We start from the raw sequence: 15,292 nt of genomic DNA on the forward strand, positions 1-15,292 counted from the left end.
TTGGATGCCACGTAATGAGCATCAATACGGCATCCCGCTCCCCCCCCCCCAAAAAAAAAGAAGAAAAAAAAGAAAAAAGAGATGGCTGCAAGGATCCGGCCCATCCGGGACCGCTAGGGTATATTGAGGTCAAAGGAGGGGCCAAGCCCACGAAGGTTAGGGTAGAGGGATAAGCCCACGAAGGTCACACTTGAGGGAAGCTGAGTTTGTATGCTAAACCATAGTCAATCGTCTAGTTTCTTTCACACACAAAAAAAAAAAAAATCGTACCTTCGACTTGAAGCATAGATTAGAACATATCGTGGATCTTTCACCACCTCAAGCACCGTCTCTTCACAACTATTTTAATGCTCCATCCTCGCCCACTTCATATATCTTCTAAAATCCACATCGAGCACTATCAGCTTCAAATTTCAATAACCATTTCTATCCTTCAGCTCAGGGCTGTATCTAAATTTTTTCACATAAGAGATACTAAGCAAGAGAGCTTTTCAAGATGCCACCAAAATGAAGAATCAAGTAGGAGATGAATGAGTTTTTCTCACTATCATGGAGTCCTAGGTACCATTTTGATAATGCTAATTTATGCTTTTATCTTCGAGATAAAATAAAATTAAGGAAATTGCATTTATTTTCTTGTTGGTGGCTGTATTGTCTCATATTTTCACTGTTGTCCATGCTCGTGCGCTTGTTTTTGCACGAGTTAACAGGCAACTACATCAATTAGCTTATATCTTTTATTATTATTTTAAAAAAATTCTACTAACTAGCTTATATCTTTTTTGTTATTATTAAAGTTTATATACAATCAATAACTTACCTAAACTTTTGGAAATAACCTAACAAATTTTCTCTTTTCTCCGGGAGCCAAGCCCTTTGCCCTAGCCGAACTCCAAATCTTGTTACCTATGTTATAGCAAAAGCAAATAAGTTTTCCTTGTAGTTGCTTCAACCTAGTGGCTGAGAAAGACACTTCAGATTGGCCCCTAGGCGCCCTCGCCAAAGACCAAAAGTACAATTAACAACAAATCGGCAATCGGCAATCTCTCTAAAATCAAGGAAGTTAGATGTGAAAGGGAATAAACCAACAGTACATGAAGGATTTGGTTATTGTTCAGCGCATGCAATCCGGTCCAAAGAGAGCGAGCCAAGCACAGGATCATCGAGATGGTTCGTTGAGTGTCTAATTCACACACACTCACACACACACACAAAAAATCATAATGCTCCTATCGCGCCCCAAATTTATCATCCAAGTCAGCCATATGAATCGCACACTTTCTAAGACAGAACCCTAAAAAATATATTCCTCAATATCATAACAACCTCATTTCAGTATTCCGATACGATCGGGAGGCTGGAGTCTTCCTCTCCATCTCCCCCATGAACGGTCAACGATCGCGATCCACAGGCAGATAGACCGAGCCTCTTCAGGCCGGCCCATTAGCCCAGCGAACCGGGCCACTACAGTTACCTCCTGTCGTAGACTTTACATCCAGTAGGGAAGAAATCATCCCGCAGTTATTGCATCATAAGATCTCAAATCGACCAATTATCACAAATCGCAAGACCTAAATCAATGAAAGCATCTCCAATCCTCTCTATAATCAAAAAACAAAAGATTATAACAATGATATAGAAAAAAAACAATGAAGAACACCTGTAGAATCGATCACAAACAGGAGAAATCAGCAAGGAATCTGATCGACGAACCATCTGATGACTTTGACCGGCAGCTTTATCAGATCCACGGCCAGATTGCCAACCCTGCAAAGCACGCGCAACTCAAGATCGTCCTGCAATCCAATAACCAAGGGAACAAAATATCCCCCTCATATAAACCACTGATCCACTCTGATCCACAAATCCACGCTTGTAAGAGACAAAGGATGAGGAGCAAATCACTACTAACCCAATGGTCCAGACGACGGCGCCCACAAGAGACAAAGGCCAAGGCCAGCACAGCGACGGGAAACCCTATCAAGAACCCTGCAATCCCCCATTTCTCCTCCTTTCTCGTTTTTGTTTACTTCTCTCTTATCCACGGGAAGGGGGAGCCCACATACGGGAAACGATCCCTCTCACTTTCCTAATTTGAATTGGAACCCACGGGAACTCTGTGACGAAAATACCCCTGGTTGCGGATCAGGAGGTATATATATGTAGGGGTAATGTCGGCATAGAAAACACGCGCCGAGACGTCCATGCTGGGTGCTGAGTATAGAATATGGGCCGCTGAAAAACCAGCATCGCTCACACCTATGGTGTATGAAACGCCCGCTTTAGCAAAAAAATAAAAAATAAAAATGGAGCAACGTTGTGGATTGGAATTTGAAGCTATTTATAATTTGTTTTCAAATTTTGATGAACAGAGTTATAATGATTTCAACCCGACAAGATACGTGAGAGGTTCCATGACCAAATACCTCTGACCTTCTGGATGCATTCACTGTAGTGGCATTTTCCGGTCAAAGCAATATAGCTCCACCAAATTTCATACTTGTAAATTGTTCTACTACTCGTTTGATAATTATAAGAAAAGTAATTGGGCTCTGATAAAAGTGGGTTAGTCTATAGCCTTAGGTTAGGATTCAAAATGGATCGGCTATAATCCGATCATATCCATTTATGTATCTGATTCGCATGACATTTAGATCTAAACACGGATATATATATGCATAGCTATAAGTTTTGCCTTACACAAATTTGAATTTTAAATGTTTTGTTAGTTGCATATCTGGATGCATATCGATAATTTTTGCCAATCATGGACTTGATCTACATTTTAGGGGTTTTGTTCGTTCCAAATATTCATGTAAATTCCAACTCTGAAAATGTATCAGATTAATGCTAAAAGCTAGAATAGAACCACCATAATAGTGGTTAGTTGACAGTCTCCTGGCCACCAAGATAACATGAATATTTGTTTCAAGCAAAAGATTTAACATTCTCTATAAAATCTTACCACATCATTAAATAATGTAACTCAAACTATATTTCTATATTACCATAATTAATTAATTTTTATTAATAATAATCACTTTTCCTTTGATAAAAAATAGAAAATGTGATATACTATATTTGTTATTTTATGGTATTTTTCAAAATTTTACTATTTAAATAAAATATTTTTATTATATAATTGTTAATAACTTCTAAATATCTGTATGCTACATATAATTATTTTTGTGTATTTTTTTCGTAATTAGATGATGCATGATTATTATAAATTATGAGTATCGTGGAATACAAATTCATGAGTATTAAAGGAATGTAATTAATGTAAAAATATTAATGTTTTATATTATATATGTAATAGAAAATGAGTCTATTGGTTAATTTGATGGTTGGATTAGTAACTATCTTTTCCCACCTCCCATCCTACATAGTTATTAGGGCTGTTAACGAGCCGAGCCGAGCCTGAGCTTGGGAGAGCTCGGCTCGCCTCGTTTCACAGAAGCTCGGGCTCGGGCTCGATAACGAGCTCTGTATTGGGCTCGAGCTCGGGCTTACTTGGCAAAGCAAAGGCTCGGACTTGAGCTCGAAAAGCTCGTTTCAATTACGAGCCCGAGCTCGAGCTCGATAACAAGCTATTTTTCTCTATCTGGTCAGATTTTTATGAATTATGATGCTGAAATAAGATCTTTCAGCGGGAGACTAGAGCTCGTTTGGGCTCATGAGCTGCTCGGGCTTGGGCTCGGGTGTAAACGAGCCTCATATTAGGCTCGGGCTCGGACTCGTTTGACTAACAAGCCGAGCCCGAGCAGCTCGGCTCATTAACAACCCTAATAATTATATCATTGATATTAGTTTTCAGCATTAAAATCTGCTTTAAATCCAATTTATATGTAAATTATATTTAATTATATGTATATCCAGATAAAAAAAATTATGAATATAACTAATATTTGAACTTATATGCATTTATATAAAATAAATATGGAAATATTTAATATCTGACCGTAATAAATGCTTTCTCATAGCTGATGAATACACGGTCTAGATTCTGTTTATATGTAAAAACTTAAAGCTATTTTTTTTTGATTGGTTGAAGTAAACTAATATAAAAAAAAAAAAAAAGTCATAAGGAAACTCAAATTTCCCAACCTGGCCTAGAACCAAGGCCATCGGCATCTAAGCCACCGGGGGTTGTGCAGACGGGTACAGCAGAACCCCCTGCAGAGAACTAACCATGCCCAAATCTAACCATACCGGATCGCATGCGCACGGTCTCCATGCCCAAGTAGTCTTACATTAAATGCAAGCGAGATCGAGACCCAGCCCAACTTGACTCGTGCGGGGGACCACAGCAAGACTGAGATCTAATCCAGTTAATCGAGTAAAGGTCGAGCCGGCACAAAGCATTGCGTGGGCCATAAGTCGACTGAAAAGGGCTTGATCGCAGCCCGTGACAAAGATCCAAGCCAGTGGCCCCCCCCCCCGGTGAAGCACCCCTGAAAGGGACGGTAGGAGACACAGGTACCCTCCAAGGAATTTCCGCCAAGGAAAAAGGCCGTGTTGCTGCTTAAATGGACCACTCACCCGGCCCAAGCGTCGGTCTCGTGAACACGGACCCTCTTGCTCTGAACGCATCCGAGGCTATCCAGGTGCTGTCGTTGTTGGTCCATCTGTCTCTACTATTTCGCCATTCCGTGGATAAGGGCTCGCAGTTTGGAAAATTGCTTGGCTTCAGCTGGTGGTTGAGTTTGGGTGTCCTTGAAACAGCTTCAGTGATGGGGATTGCTTGTTTGTATATGGCTGCTGGCAACTGCATTTTAGATAATTCAAGTTATCATTTTTTTTTAATCGTAAATTTGATTATTCGATAGAATACGAGACCATGAATGGTACAGTATGGAGCAGTGCTCATAGTGTACATGTACATGTAAAAATGTTATTAGAAGAAGTAAGGGCTTGCATGGATGCTTCTCGCCACTCTTGCCCTTAAACTCTTATCCTTCTCCTAATAAAGGTAGAGTCGTATCTTGCCTTTTTTTTTATATGAAAATGTAGCCTTGCAGGTCAAACAGTTTCTGAGCCTTTTTTTTTTTTTTGCTTAGGTTTTTTTTTTTCTTCACCAAATCTCATGCTAACTTATTCCCACCCACTAGTATATATGGTATATTCCATCTTCCATCTTCCATCTCTCTCTCTCTCTCTCTCTCTCTAATATATATATATATATATATATATATATATAGTTTCCTTTGAGTAAATTTGGATTAGTAAATTACTTTTGGACCTAAATTACTGAATATGTTTGGCCAGGCTCAAAGTCCAATATATTTTGTTTTGGAGCTACGTCTGAAAAAAGATTCTGTTTTTCTTGTATTATAGAGAGGGAAGGAGGGAAGGAAAGAAATTATACATATATACATACATACATACACACACATGTTGTATGTATGTATGTATGTATGTATACCTATATATTTGGCTAATTAATATTTAGCTTAGTATCTTATTATTAAATTTATGGGATAAAAAACATTTTTTTTTTGATAGTACGTAGATAACAGGGAAATATTTATATACAATCAATGAATAAAATTATACAAAAATAAAAATCATATTATCCACTTTAGAACTGGCATCATGCAGGCTGTGATACTAAAGTAAAATAGAAAAGTCACATCTTCTGTGCAATGAAATCAACTCATCAGACCTAGCTTCAGTTGTCTATGGATTTTAAATCATGGCACATACAATTATATACATGCTCATGATCAACATTTATTACACATAAATGCATTACTTCAAATGAAAAGGAAAACATTCTCGTACCAAAAGAAAAGAATCAACCCATTTCCAGGCGCACTTGGAGTCTTAAGCTCATTAATGTTAGCAAAGCAACCAGGCCCATTTCGCCTGTGGGGTAGACCGTATGCCATGCCGAGGCTCAATAAATATTCTGCTCCAGCTCCATGATGCCAATCTTTTCAGCGATTTATCCAGTGCAATCGATCTCCTCAGATAGGTCCCGGCCTCAATAACGAGACTAAGGTTGAAATTAAATCATATAGATATTTATATTTATTTTATTTGACAAATATAAGTATAAATACAGATGTTAGTTAGATATAAAAATTCATATCTATTTTTATTTTAAACGAATACGAATACAAATCGGATAGTGAAAGTGTGAATATAAATCAGATAATTAAACTTTATGACCACATAATTAAATATATTACTAAATGGATGATCAATTAAATTAATAATATGTTAATATGGTTATTTATTTTCTCTAAAAATTCATAAATGATATATAAAATTAAATAGTATTACAAATGGAATCGAATATTCGGATACGAATCATATAGTTTTCTATTTATACCCATATTCATTTTTTTTATGGATATGGATATCAGTCGAATGCACAATTTTCTATCTATATTCGTATAGATTCAGATATAAAAATAAATCTAGACAGATATTATTCGATCTATTTTCACTCTCAGCTAGGACTGTTGATGACTCCAAATAAAACCAAATGCCTGCCGAATGCCGGATGATCGTGCTACAATGGTGGACCCACCTGATAAGCCCATTGGGCTGCTAATGTAAGCCTCCCATGAATATGTGTGAAAGGATTGACGCCAACTATTTTGAGAGTAAATTCCAGTATTACCCCCATAAAGATGGCTCTTATAAGTCATTATAATGCATGCCTTCTGTTGGAATTATAACAAAATTATGAAATTGCATATTAAAATTATTGCCATCAAAATTCGATCTAAAATAGGACTCTAGGAAACAATAGAAGGAAAGAGAAAAGCAGAATAGTGTATAACACTAGAAAACAAGAAAAGAGAAAGTAGAATGGTGCATAATTGTTTGAGATGCAAATTTGGCGCCTAAGTTTTTTTGTTTGTAGATGTGGAGTTTTTGTTTCACTAGGATTGGACTTCGAGTATAAGTAGAAGACTACATGTTGACTTTTTTTATTGGATACGAGTCTTATTAAAATTGGTTATTTGTGTGCCGGCTATAATAGGCATATCAATTTTAGGTCATATTAGAAATCATTTTTACTTTATTCTTAATTGAATATAAAAACATTAACATTTAAATGTTGAATCCACATAGAAATGTTAAACAATGCCTATTAAATCTACCAAAAAAAAAAGAGAAATGTCAGAATAACTCTTATATAGAACTGTCATATATACTAATCACGAAGTATATTTACTAGCAAATGTTTTTAAATTGTTATATATATTAATAACGGAAAGCAGGAATGTTTAATTGTCACACAATCAATGAATGGTTCCGTGGTCTGGTGGTCAGGACATGTATTGGACTTTGAATGCAGTAGCCTCAGTTTAAATCTGAATGTACGTTATTTTAAATAGCAGGTGCTAACTGGTTTGGTAAAATTATTGAATATTGATTTCGATAATCTTTATTCAAATCTGACCCTCATCTGAATTTTAGCCAGGTCTCCTCCAAATCTAGTTCTCAAGAATTTTGTCATGCAAGGACCCAACAAAAATAATTGCAATCCATTCTAAGAAAACCAAGTTTCTGTTTTGATGATGAATAATACTGCCAGGTTTGAGGCTGTACCCCTCTTGCTCATTTTTTTGCCTTTTTTTTATAAAGGGAGCTCGTCTAATCAGTTCAAATGAGATTTTATATACTTATTGTCATGGCAAGATCCTGGTACGAACAAGATTTCGCCATGGCCGATCGAGTTACTGGTTTGCACAGCATTAGACATTGATAACGTGTCCAAATTTTGATTGATATATATAAAGTTTTATCATCCAAGATCTCAGTCAAACGATATCAGTATATTGGCAGAAATTTCCCAATCTTTTTTTAACTATCTTCAATTTTTTTTTTAAAGAATAAAGCTATGATTAGTATCTAAGAGAAGTAATAAAACTCAAATTTAATTTGCTTTGTTGATGAATACTTTGATGTTTTGATTCTTATTTATCACCAAGAATTTTGAACATTTCAGCTTTCTCAATATTCCCCCATCTTCCACCTTCACTATAATCAAGATCTTGGTTTATTTTACCACCGGTCGCCTGGGATTCAAGCAAGTACTGTTCTTATTATTCTTCTGTAACGTAAAAAACCAAGCAGCGTGCATGCCAAGAAGCTGAGCAATGACGTACGCGGCATAACCCAAAAAGAATGATCTGCTATTAAAAAAGCGGTGATGTTAAGTGTCTCGTTTAAAAAAAAAAAAAAGGAGCGGTGATGTTGCGGAGAGCCAAGGAGTATCTAAGGTAATATTAGCATCATCGATGTTTGAAAAATAAGTTATGACCAAAATTGCTGTTTACAACAAGCCTACCACCTTGGTACTAGGTTTTTCGCCTTTAAAAGCAATTGTTAATAGAGCAGGAATGATCCTACCAACATCATTTATTGAGTTTTTGTTAATCTAGCATTAATTTCTTTCTCGGCATATTTCTTGGATGGTGCCACGTGAACCTATAATTTTTTGTTGGATCATGTCCACCGCTAAGCTGGTGGTCAAGTCCAACCACCAAACAATACATATAAAAGAACATGTATTGTACTGCTTGCTTTGCTCTATAGTTGAACTGGTCCACTGGTTCAGCGTTGGACCTAATCCAACCAATAGCCACTCGATATGAATTATGGACATCAACACCAGAGTAAATCTTTTTCACTTAGCTTTCTTTCAAACCTTTATAGATTCTTAAAGTAGAAAATAACCTCTAAATATCATTTATTAAAATCTAAGCTTGAGATAGAGATTGATAAGGCTAAGAATTAAGCATATCAATACCACAACCAAGATATCTTAATTGTTGGTAGGGTAAACTAGAGACTAGATATAGCCAACTTTTTCTTACATGCCAATCTTTAGCTCCATGGGGTAGGCAGACTTTTTAGATGCATCTTATATTAAAATTAAAAATTTCTAGATGCTATAGAATCCAATGTCCTAGGTCTATTACTAAATAATAGAATTAATAGCTCGTAAAATAATTATAAGCTCTGATGATAAAACATAAGAGAAAAAGTAATGGTAATTTAATAAATTAAATAAAGATTTCATTTAGCAAAGAGATTTAGAGTCGAAAGAAGATCCTTGTATTTGGATGATGCAATATGGTAAAGAATTTAAATACCTGCTACTACTACTATTATGATTACAACGTAATAGTCAGCATATATGACGGATCAATACTTAAATATCTGCGACTAAAAATCCTTAAATTGGCGATTCCAACGTAACACTGCGTTGTTTTGAGACCTGGTTTCGTTCGTCCGGGGGGAGAAATTAATGGTCACCATGGACGGGAGACTGGAAAAGGACACGTCTCCCATTATAGGAAAAGACAATAAGATGTAGCCCTCTGCACCCCCTCTCATTTTCCTTTCATGAAAGGGTGGACGGCCTCTCCAGCCGATATGCGTGCAGCCGCTGGCGTCTCCGAGCCCCTCCTTTTTTTTTTTTTTTTTTTTTTTCAGTTCATGGAGCCCCCTCCTTTTGGATCTTCTCCTCCAACAAGATCACGAGCCCTCTCCCTCTGTCTGTGTCGGCCCCCCCACTAAACTTTAAAAGCGCTCAAAATTACTCATCCACAAGAGCATAAACCACACAAATAATTAGAAGTGAGAGAGAATGTCCAAACAAAACCCTCAAAACAAATCAAAGTAATCTTCAAGAAGTTGTGGTTGACATCCAACCTCCCCCAACTCAAATACTCCAAGACCCCAATCAAACCATTCTAACACTTGAAAGTCCCCCACTAGCCCTCTCCCCCACCCCTCTCTTCCAGACTCTCCAGCTACCCACCCCACTTTTCGGAGAAACCAGCTTCATAACCGCACACAGGTATAATTTAGGAGAAGCTCTTCCTTAAATCCGATTCCCATGCAGTTCGTATCACAACGACCACATGACAACTATCCTTCTTGTGTGTCGGCCAGCTAAGTAGCTTGCTAGAGCTAGATTCCTGGCCTCTGTCTGTGCCTATATATCCTTCTTTTGTTCTTCTCTCTGCCTTTTCTTCTATCGGGATGCTTGCAGTCTCACCGCCGAGAGGCTCCAATGGTGAGGAGAGAGATGGGGAGGTCGGGGGATTGGCCGGCAACTTCTCCGATGACACCTTGCTGGAGGATATCAACTTTGATGACCTCTTCATGGGGTTTGATGACCGGGACATACTGCCGGACCTCGAGGTGGATCCTGCTGAGTTTTTTTCAGATGGACCTCGAGGTGGAGAGGCCTCATCGGGGATGGTTATGGCAGTGGAGTCGGCGGTGGGTTCGGATGGTGGGGGTCAAGAGAATGGATTGATGGAAGGGGAGATGAAGGTAGAGAAGGATCTGAGTCGACGAGAGGAGGTCACGAGTGCGACGACAAAGGAGGACACAGTGGCCGTGGCGGCGGAGGTCAGGTCGCCGTCATCGGAGGCCGATAGAGGCCGGAAGTCAACGGCAACGGCAACGAAGAATTCGCAAGGGAAGCGGAAAGTGAAGGTAGGCGTTGCGAAGGGGTATTGGCCGCAGTGCAACCATGGCTGAAACTCTCTCTCTCTCTCTCTCTCTCTCTCTCTCTCTCTCTCTCTCTCTCCCCTCTCTACTCCTCTCTCTCTCCCTCCCCTCCTCTCTAGATAATAAAAATTCACATAGATCCTGGGAGGAAGATATCACGAGAACCACGACTCCATTAGTAGATCTGATCCAATGGGAGGTGTTAGATGGTCCTTTAACGTGAAAGGAATAAATAGATATAGTTTTAGAGCAAAGGTAGTGACTGTTTCTTGCCGATTGCTTCATCCTAGGAATACTTGTTTGAGATCATCACCATCAAAAAAAAAAAACACCTACGTTTCAGGATTTTCATTTTTTCCAAGTACAAGCTATGGATCTGTGTGTTTATATTTCCTAGTATTCTTGCTTCTTATATCCAATCATAAGGTGCAAATTATAGCTAAAGAGAATGCCACTAACACATTACGAAAATTCGCATAGATCTGGGGAAGAACGGTATCACGAGAAGCATGTCTCTTTTTGTTTTTTTGTTCAGGAGAAAGGGGACTAATGGGCAGTCAGCCGCATTAGTCACCTGAAACTTTTATTAATGAAGAAGAAAAGGTTAATGGATCTTGTCCTTTATGGATAATCTTTTCTATCATTTTCTTAGCTTACTTTTCTACTAATCAATGGCTGACGTCTCAGGTGGACTGGACGCCGGAGTTGCATCGAAGATTTGTTCAGGCAGTGGAGCAGCTTGGAGTAGATAAAGCAGTGCCATCGAGGATTTTAGAGCTCATGGGGATCGACTGCCTCACTCGACACAACGTCGCAAGCCATCTGCAGGTACCATTCTTATTTCTCCTTTTTGCACATCTCTCATCTAAATGATCTACTCTCTTTCATCCCCCTTTTGGATGAAAGTGTCGGTACGGTTGAGAGGTCTATTTAGCTCCAGCGTCCAGTATACGCAGATATGATGAGAGAAGGGAAAACCAGCATTAATTTCTTTAAGTTATTAGGACGCAATAAGGGTTTGGTTCAGTTGAGGAATTATACTGTAAATGCTGAAGATGAATACATAAATCTGACCCCAAACATGTGAAACATGATATTCTGCTGTAGTCATGCATTTTCAGCAGTGGAGTTCTGAAATATAGTGGAAATCCAATTCGAGCTGGTTTCATGGTTAGTTTTCTAATATGAAATGTGTAAAACTTGTGTCACTGATTATTTCTCTTCGTCTTATTTGATGTTTCTAAACAAGGGAAAGGTGCTTTTCTTTTCTTCATTCCTCCTCCCTTTTTCCTCACTAGTACTCCATTATAGGGCAGCACGCCATGATTGCTCGCTCGTATGACTATTCAAGCACGAGAACCAAAAATATGAAAACATAATTGGAATCTCTGCCAAGATTGGATAAATTTACTTCTTCGCTGGATTCCTTGCACATAGTGAAATAAAAAGAATTCAAACATTTCGGGAAAAAAAAAACACAAAAGCCTTTGGTCCCATTTAGAGAAACTTTTGGCGTGCCAAAAAATACTTTCTAGCTCTCCAAAAGTACTTTTAGATAAAATAAAAATATTTGATGAAATTTTTGGAGAGCTGTTTTAACTTTTTGAGAGAAGCTCCATTTTGGAGCTTCTTCAAAAAAGCAAAATGGAACTTCTCCAAAAAAATACTTTTAGGAATCATTAGGAAGCCGTTTTGAGTTATAATATTTTTTTCTTTTTGGACCAAAATACTATAACTAGAGAATTTATTAGAGAGATAAATGGTCATCGGAAGGGTGAAAAATTAATTTACGCTAATACTTATAATATTTTATACCTTTAGCATTATATTATAATATAAATATAATATAATATAATAATATATTATAATACATTAATATGTTATGTTAAATAATTTAATATTATGTTATATTATCTCTGAAAGAATGAAAAATTAATTTACGCTAATAATTATAATATTTTAGACCTTTATTATTGTATTATACTATAAATATAATATTATATTACATTATATCATAATACATTGATATATTATGTTAAATAATTTAATATTATATTAAATTATTATGCTATAGTATACAATATTATATTACTAAATTATAGTAATATTATATTACATTACATTAATATTATACTATATCATATAAGTATGTATTTATATATTATATATTTTATTATGCTCTGTTGTATAATACCATATAATGTCTTTTATGATCATTTTATCATACTAAAAATAGTTTCTTAGTTTGTTTACTAAATATATATTAAAGTTCCACAGCATTTTAAAAATATAGTTACTAAACAACAATCAGTTTTTTATAAAAACTTTACTTACAAAATTTCTACCTTCAAAAATTTTACTGCCACCCGCTCCCCCAAACGCGGCCTTTATCCTTTTCTTTCTTCTATTTTTCATTGCCTGCTAAAGGCTTAAAAAGTAAAAACATTAGGTGAATTCGCCTATCCAACTGACAATTTACTGTGCACAGAAATATAGATCTCACCGTAAGCATCTGCTCGCGAGGGAGAAAGAAGCTGCAAGCTGGAGCCAGAGACGGCAAATATATTCACCCTGCGGTGCCAGTGCAAAAAGGGACATGAACCCTTGGGTTGCCCCCACCATTGGATTCCCTCCACCTCCTCCTCCTCCTCCTCCAATACAGTCTTTTAGACCCTTACATGTTTGGGGGCACCCCACAGCAGACCCACCATTAGTGCACATGTGGCCGAGACATCTAGCCCTGCGGACTCCCACTCCGCCGTGGGCTCCTCAGCCACCTCTTCCTCCACCATCAAACCCTTCTTATTGGCACCACCATTACCATAAGGTACCTCCTCTTCTCACTCTCTCCCTCTCTCTCCCCATCTCTCTCTCTCTAAACTGTTTTTTTTTGTTGCAGGGCCCTCGAGAAGGTTGGGTACCACATACCCTAACACAAGGAACTCCTTGCTTCCCTCAGGCATTCCCAACGGTATATATTCACCTTCTCTTCATGATCATCCTATGAAATGTATGTGAAGAGGTTGGTACCTTACTTTGTGGAACAAATTAAATGCAGAGGTTTCCAGCTCCACCAGTCCCGGGTGTTCTTCCCTACCCCTTCTATAGGGCACTTCTTCCTCCCGCCACAAAGCACTCTGTTCCGCAGCTTCAGCTCGATGCTTATCCTGTAAGTTTCGTATCATTCGTCTCACTTTGAATCGGTGCTGCACAACTTATTCACTCATATATTAGTTCAAAGTTAAAACATTATGATTCAATTATTTTCTGACAACTTGTGTAGACTACCAGGTGAAATATAGAGTAATCTAGTCTTCTGGAGGGAAAAAAAAAAAACCATCTAGTAATTTATTGGAGTCAAATAAAGGCGGTTAAAACAAGTACAGGAAGATGCTACTTATGCATGGACAGTCCGCAAGACACGTTGTCTGAGTTTGTCCAAGTCCATGTGGTTGATCAGGGTACGATAGATTCCACGCCCATCTCTGTGGAACATCAGAATAGTGGGGTTATTCTGCCTTGTCAACTTGCTACGTATCATGTAGGCCCCTCAGCTTTGGGCTAGTTGATTTCGTGAACTAAAACCAAGGTAACAGAAATAAAAATTTATGATAAAAAGCCTAAAGATGGGCATTTGTTATAGAAGGCCCAAGAGGCGTTACCCATAAAATTAAAGATGTTCAAGAGGAAAAGAAAGGGGGGCTAAGCAAAAAGCACAACTGATTTATATGGGTGAATGTCATGCAGGACGGTCTTTGTGAGTTGTGTTTGGTTCATGCACCAAAGATGATTTTAAGTATTAAGAATGTAAAAAGTGATAGAATGGAGAATGTAGAGTCACATATTAAGAAACACGATCAGAAATTCTAACTTGTCTTAGCTGAAGTATTTGTAGATCCAAAATAGAAGTAGAAAAATTGATGTCAAATATGATGAAGTACAAGTATTCAAAAATTGCAGGAAACTAGAATTGACTTATGAGTTCACAAACAAAAAGAACCTCGTTGAGTCTTCAATTAGATGGCATGTCTATTAGAACGAGAACAAGGAAAAGGCGTTTGCAGAAGCTACTAATGCTATCGATAGGGCATTGTGTTGTATGGAATAGATACATAAACGCACCTTGATATATTCATTTTGTAATGTTTTTTGAGGAAAAATTTCATTCTATAACGTTATCCCCACAATATAGTTATTTCAATATTCTAATATAGTGCAGCTAGCTCATGCATATGTGATTTTTGATCCACTAATAATATTCATAAACCTATCTCTTTATTCCTCATCGTTTCTCCAGTCAAAGGAAAGTATAGATGCAGCTATTGGAGATGCTTTAGCGAAGCCATGGTCGCCATTACCTCTTGGGTTGAAGCCTCCCTCATTGGAAAGCGTACTGGTGGAACTACAGAGGCAAGGTGTGTCAAAAGTACCGCCAATGTGTGGTTGATATCATGTCAACAACACCTTGGTTTCATGGCCAACCCATCAAGATTTCGTCGACATGTCTATCTCTAGATCTTAGAGTTACTAGAAACTCCTTTCAATCTTTTCGTGAGTAGGCCCACTTTACTCATTTGTACTTGTGTGAGACTCTCAGGCTCCACGAAGATGGATTAAAGAACAAGCAGGCAACTCCTTACTTTTTGTAAGCCTATGCGTGTTGTACTATAATGAGAGCAATTTTATTTGCATTTAATGATTGTAGTAGGACTGTTGTTATTATGCTCGCTTAAGAATATGACTACTAACTTGAAAGAGCAGAAATTGTCCTACATTGTAACACCATAAATGATACAATAAG

At 37.6% G+C, this 15,292-nt stretch overlaps 1 protein-coding gene across 1 annotated transcript; it reads left to right on the forward strand.

Annotated features, from left to right (window-relative positions):
- The first annotated feature begins 9,718 nt into the window (after positions 1 to 9,718).
- On the forward strand, positions 9,719 to 15,242 carry LOC103702471 (probable transcription factor GLK1). The gene is made up of 6 exons (XM_008784916.4): positions 9,719 to 10,476; positions 11,179 to 11,319; positions 12,980 to 13,318; positions 13,391 to 13,462; positions 13,550 to 13,660; positions 14,789 to 15,242. Exons 1-6 carry the CDS (start codon positions 10,015 to 10,017, stop codon positions 14,936 to 14,938), a joined length of 1,275 nt encoding a protein of 424 aa, XP_008783138.1. The 5' UTR covers positions 9,719 to 10,014; the 3' UTR covers positions 14,939 to 15,242.
- Positions 15,243 to 15,292: the final 50 nt, after the last annotated feature.

Source organism: Phoenix dactylifera, chromosome 8 (assembly GCF_009389715.1).
Source record: "Phoenix dactylifera cultivar Barhee BC4 chromosome 8, palm_55x_up_171113_PBpolish2nd_filt_p, whole genome shotgun sequence".
NCBI classification, from domain to species: Eukaryota; Viridiplantae; Streptophyta; class Magnoliopsida; order Arecales; family Arecaceae; genus Phoenix; species Phoenix dactylifera.

What these genes read in the sequence shown, in the direction of transcription:
- LOC103702471 (XM_008784916.4), top strand. Translation starts at nt 10,015, where the DNA reads ATGCTTGCAGTCTCACCGCCGAGAGGCTCCAATGGTGAGGAGAGAGAT. An exon ending in AAGGGAAGCGGAAAGTGAAG is followed by an intron (nt 10,477 to 11,178) that starts GTAGGCGTTGCG and finishes CTGACGTCTCAG; the next exon opens with GTGGACTGGACGCCGGAGTT. An exon ending in GGCACCACCATTACCATAAG is followed by an intron (nt 13,319 to 13,390) that starts GTACCTCCTCTT and finishes TTTTTGTTGCAG; the next exon opens with GGCCCTCGAGAAGGTTGGGT.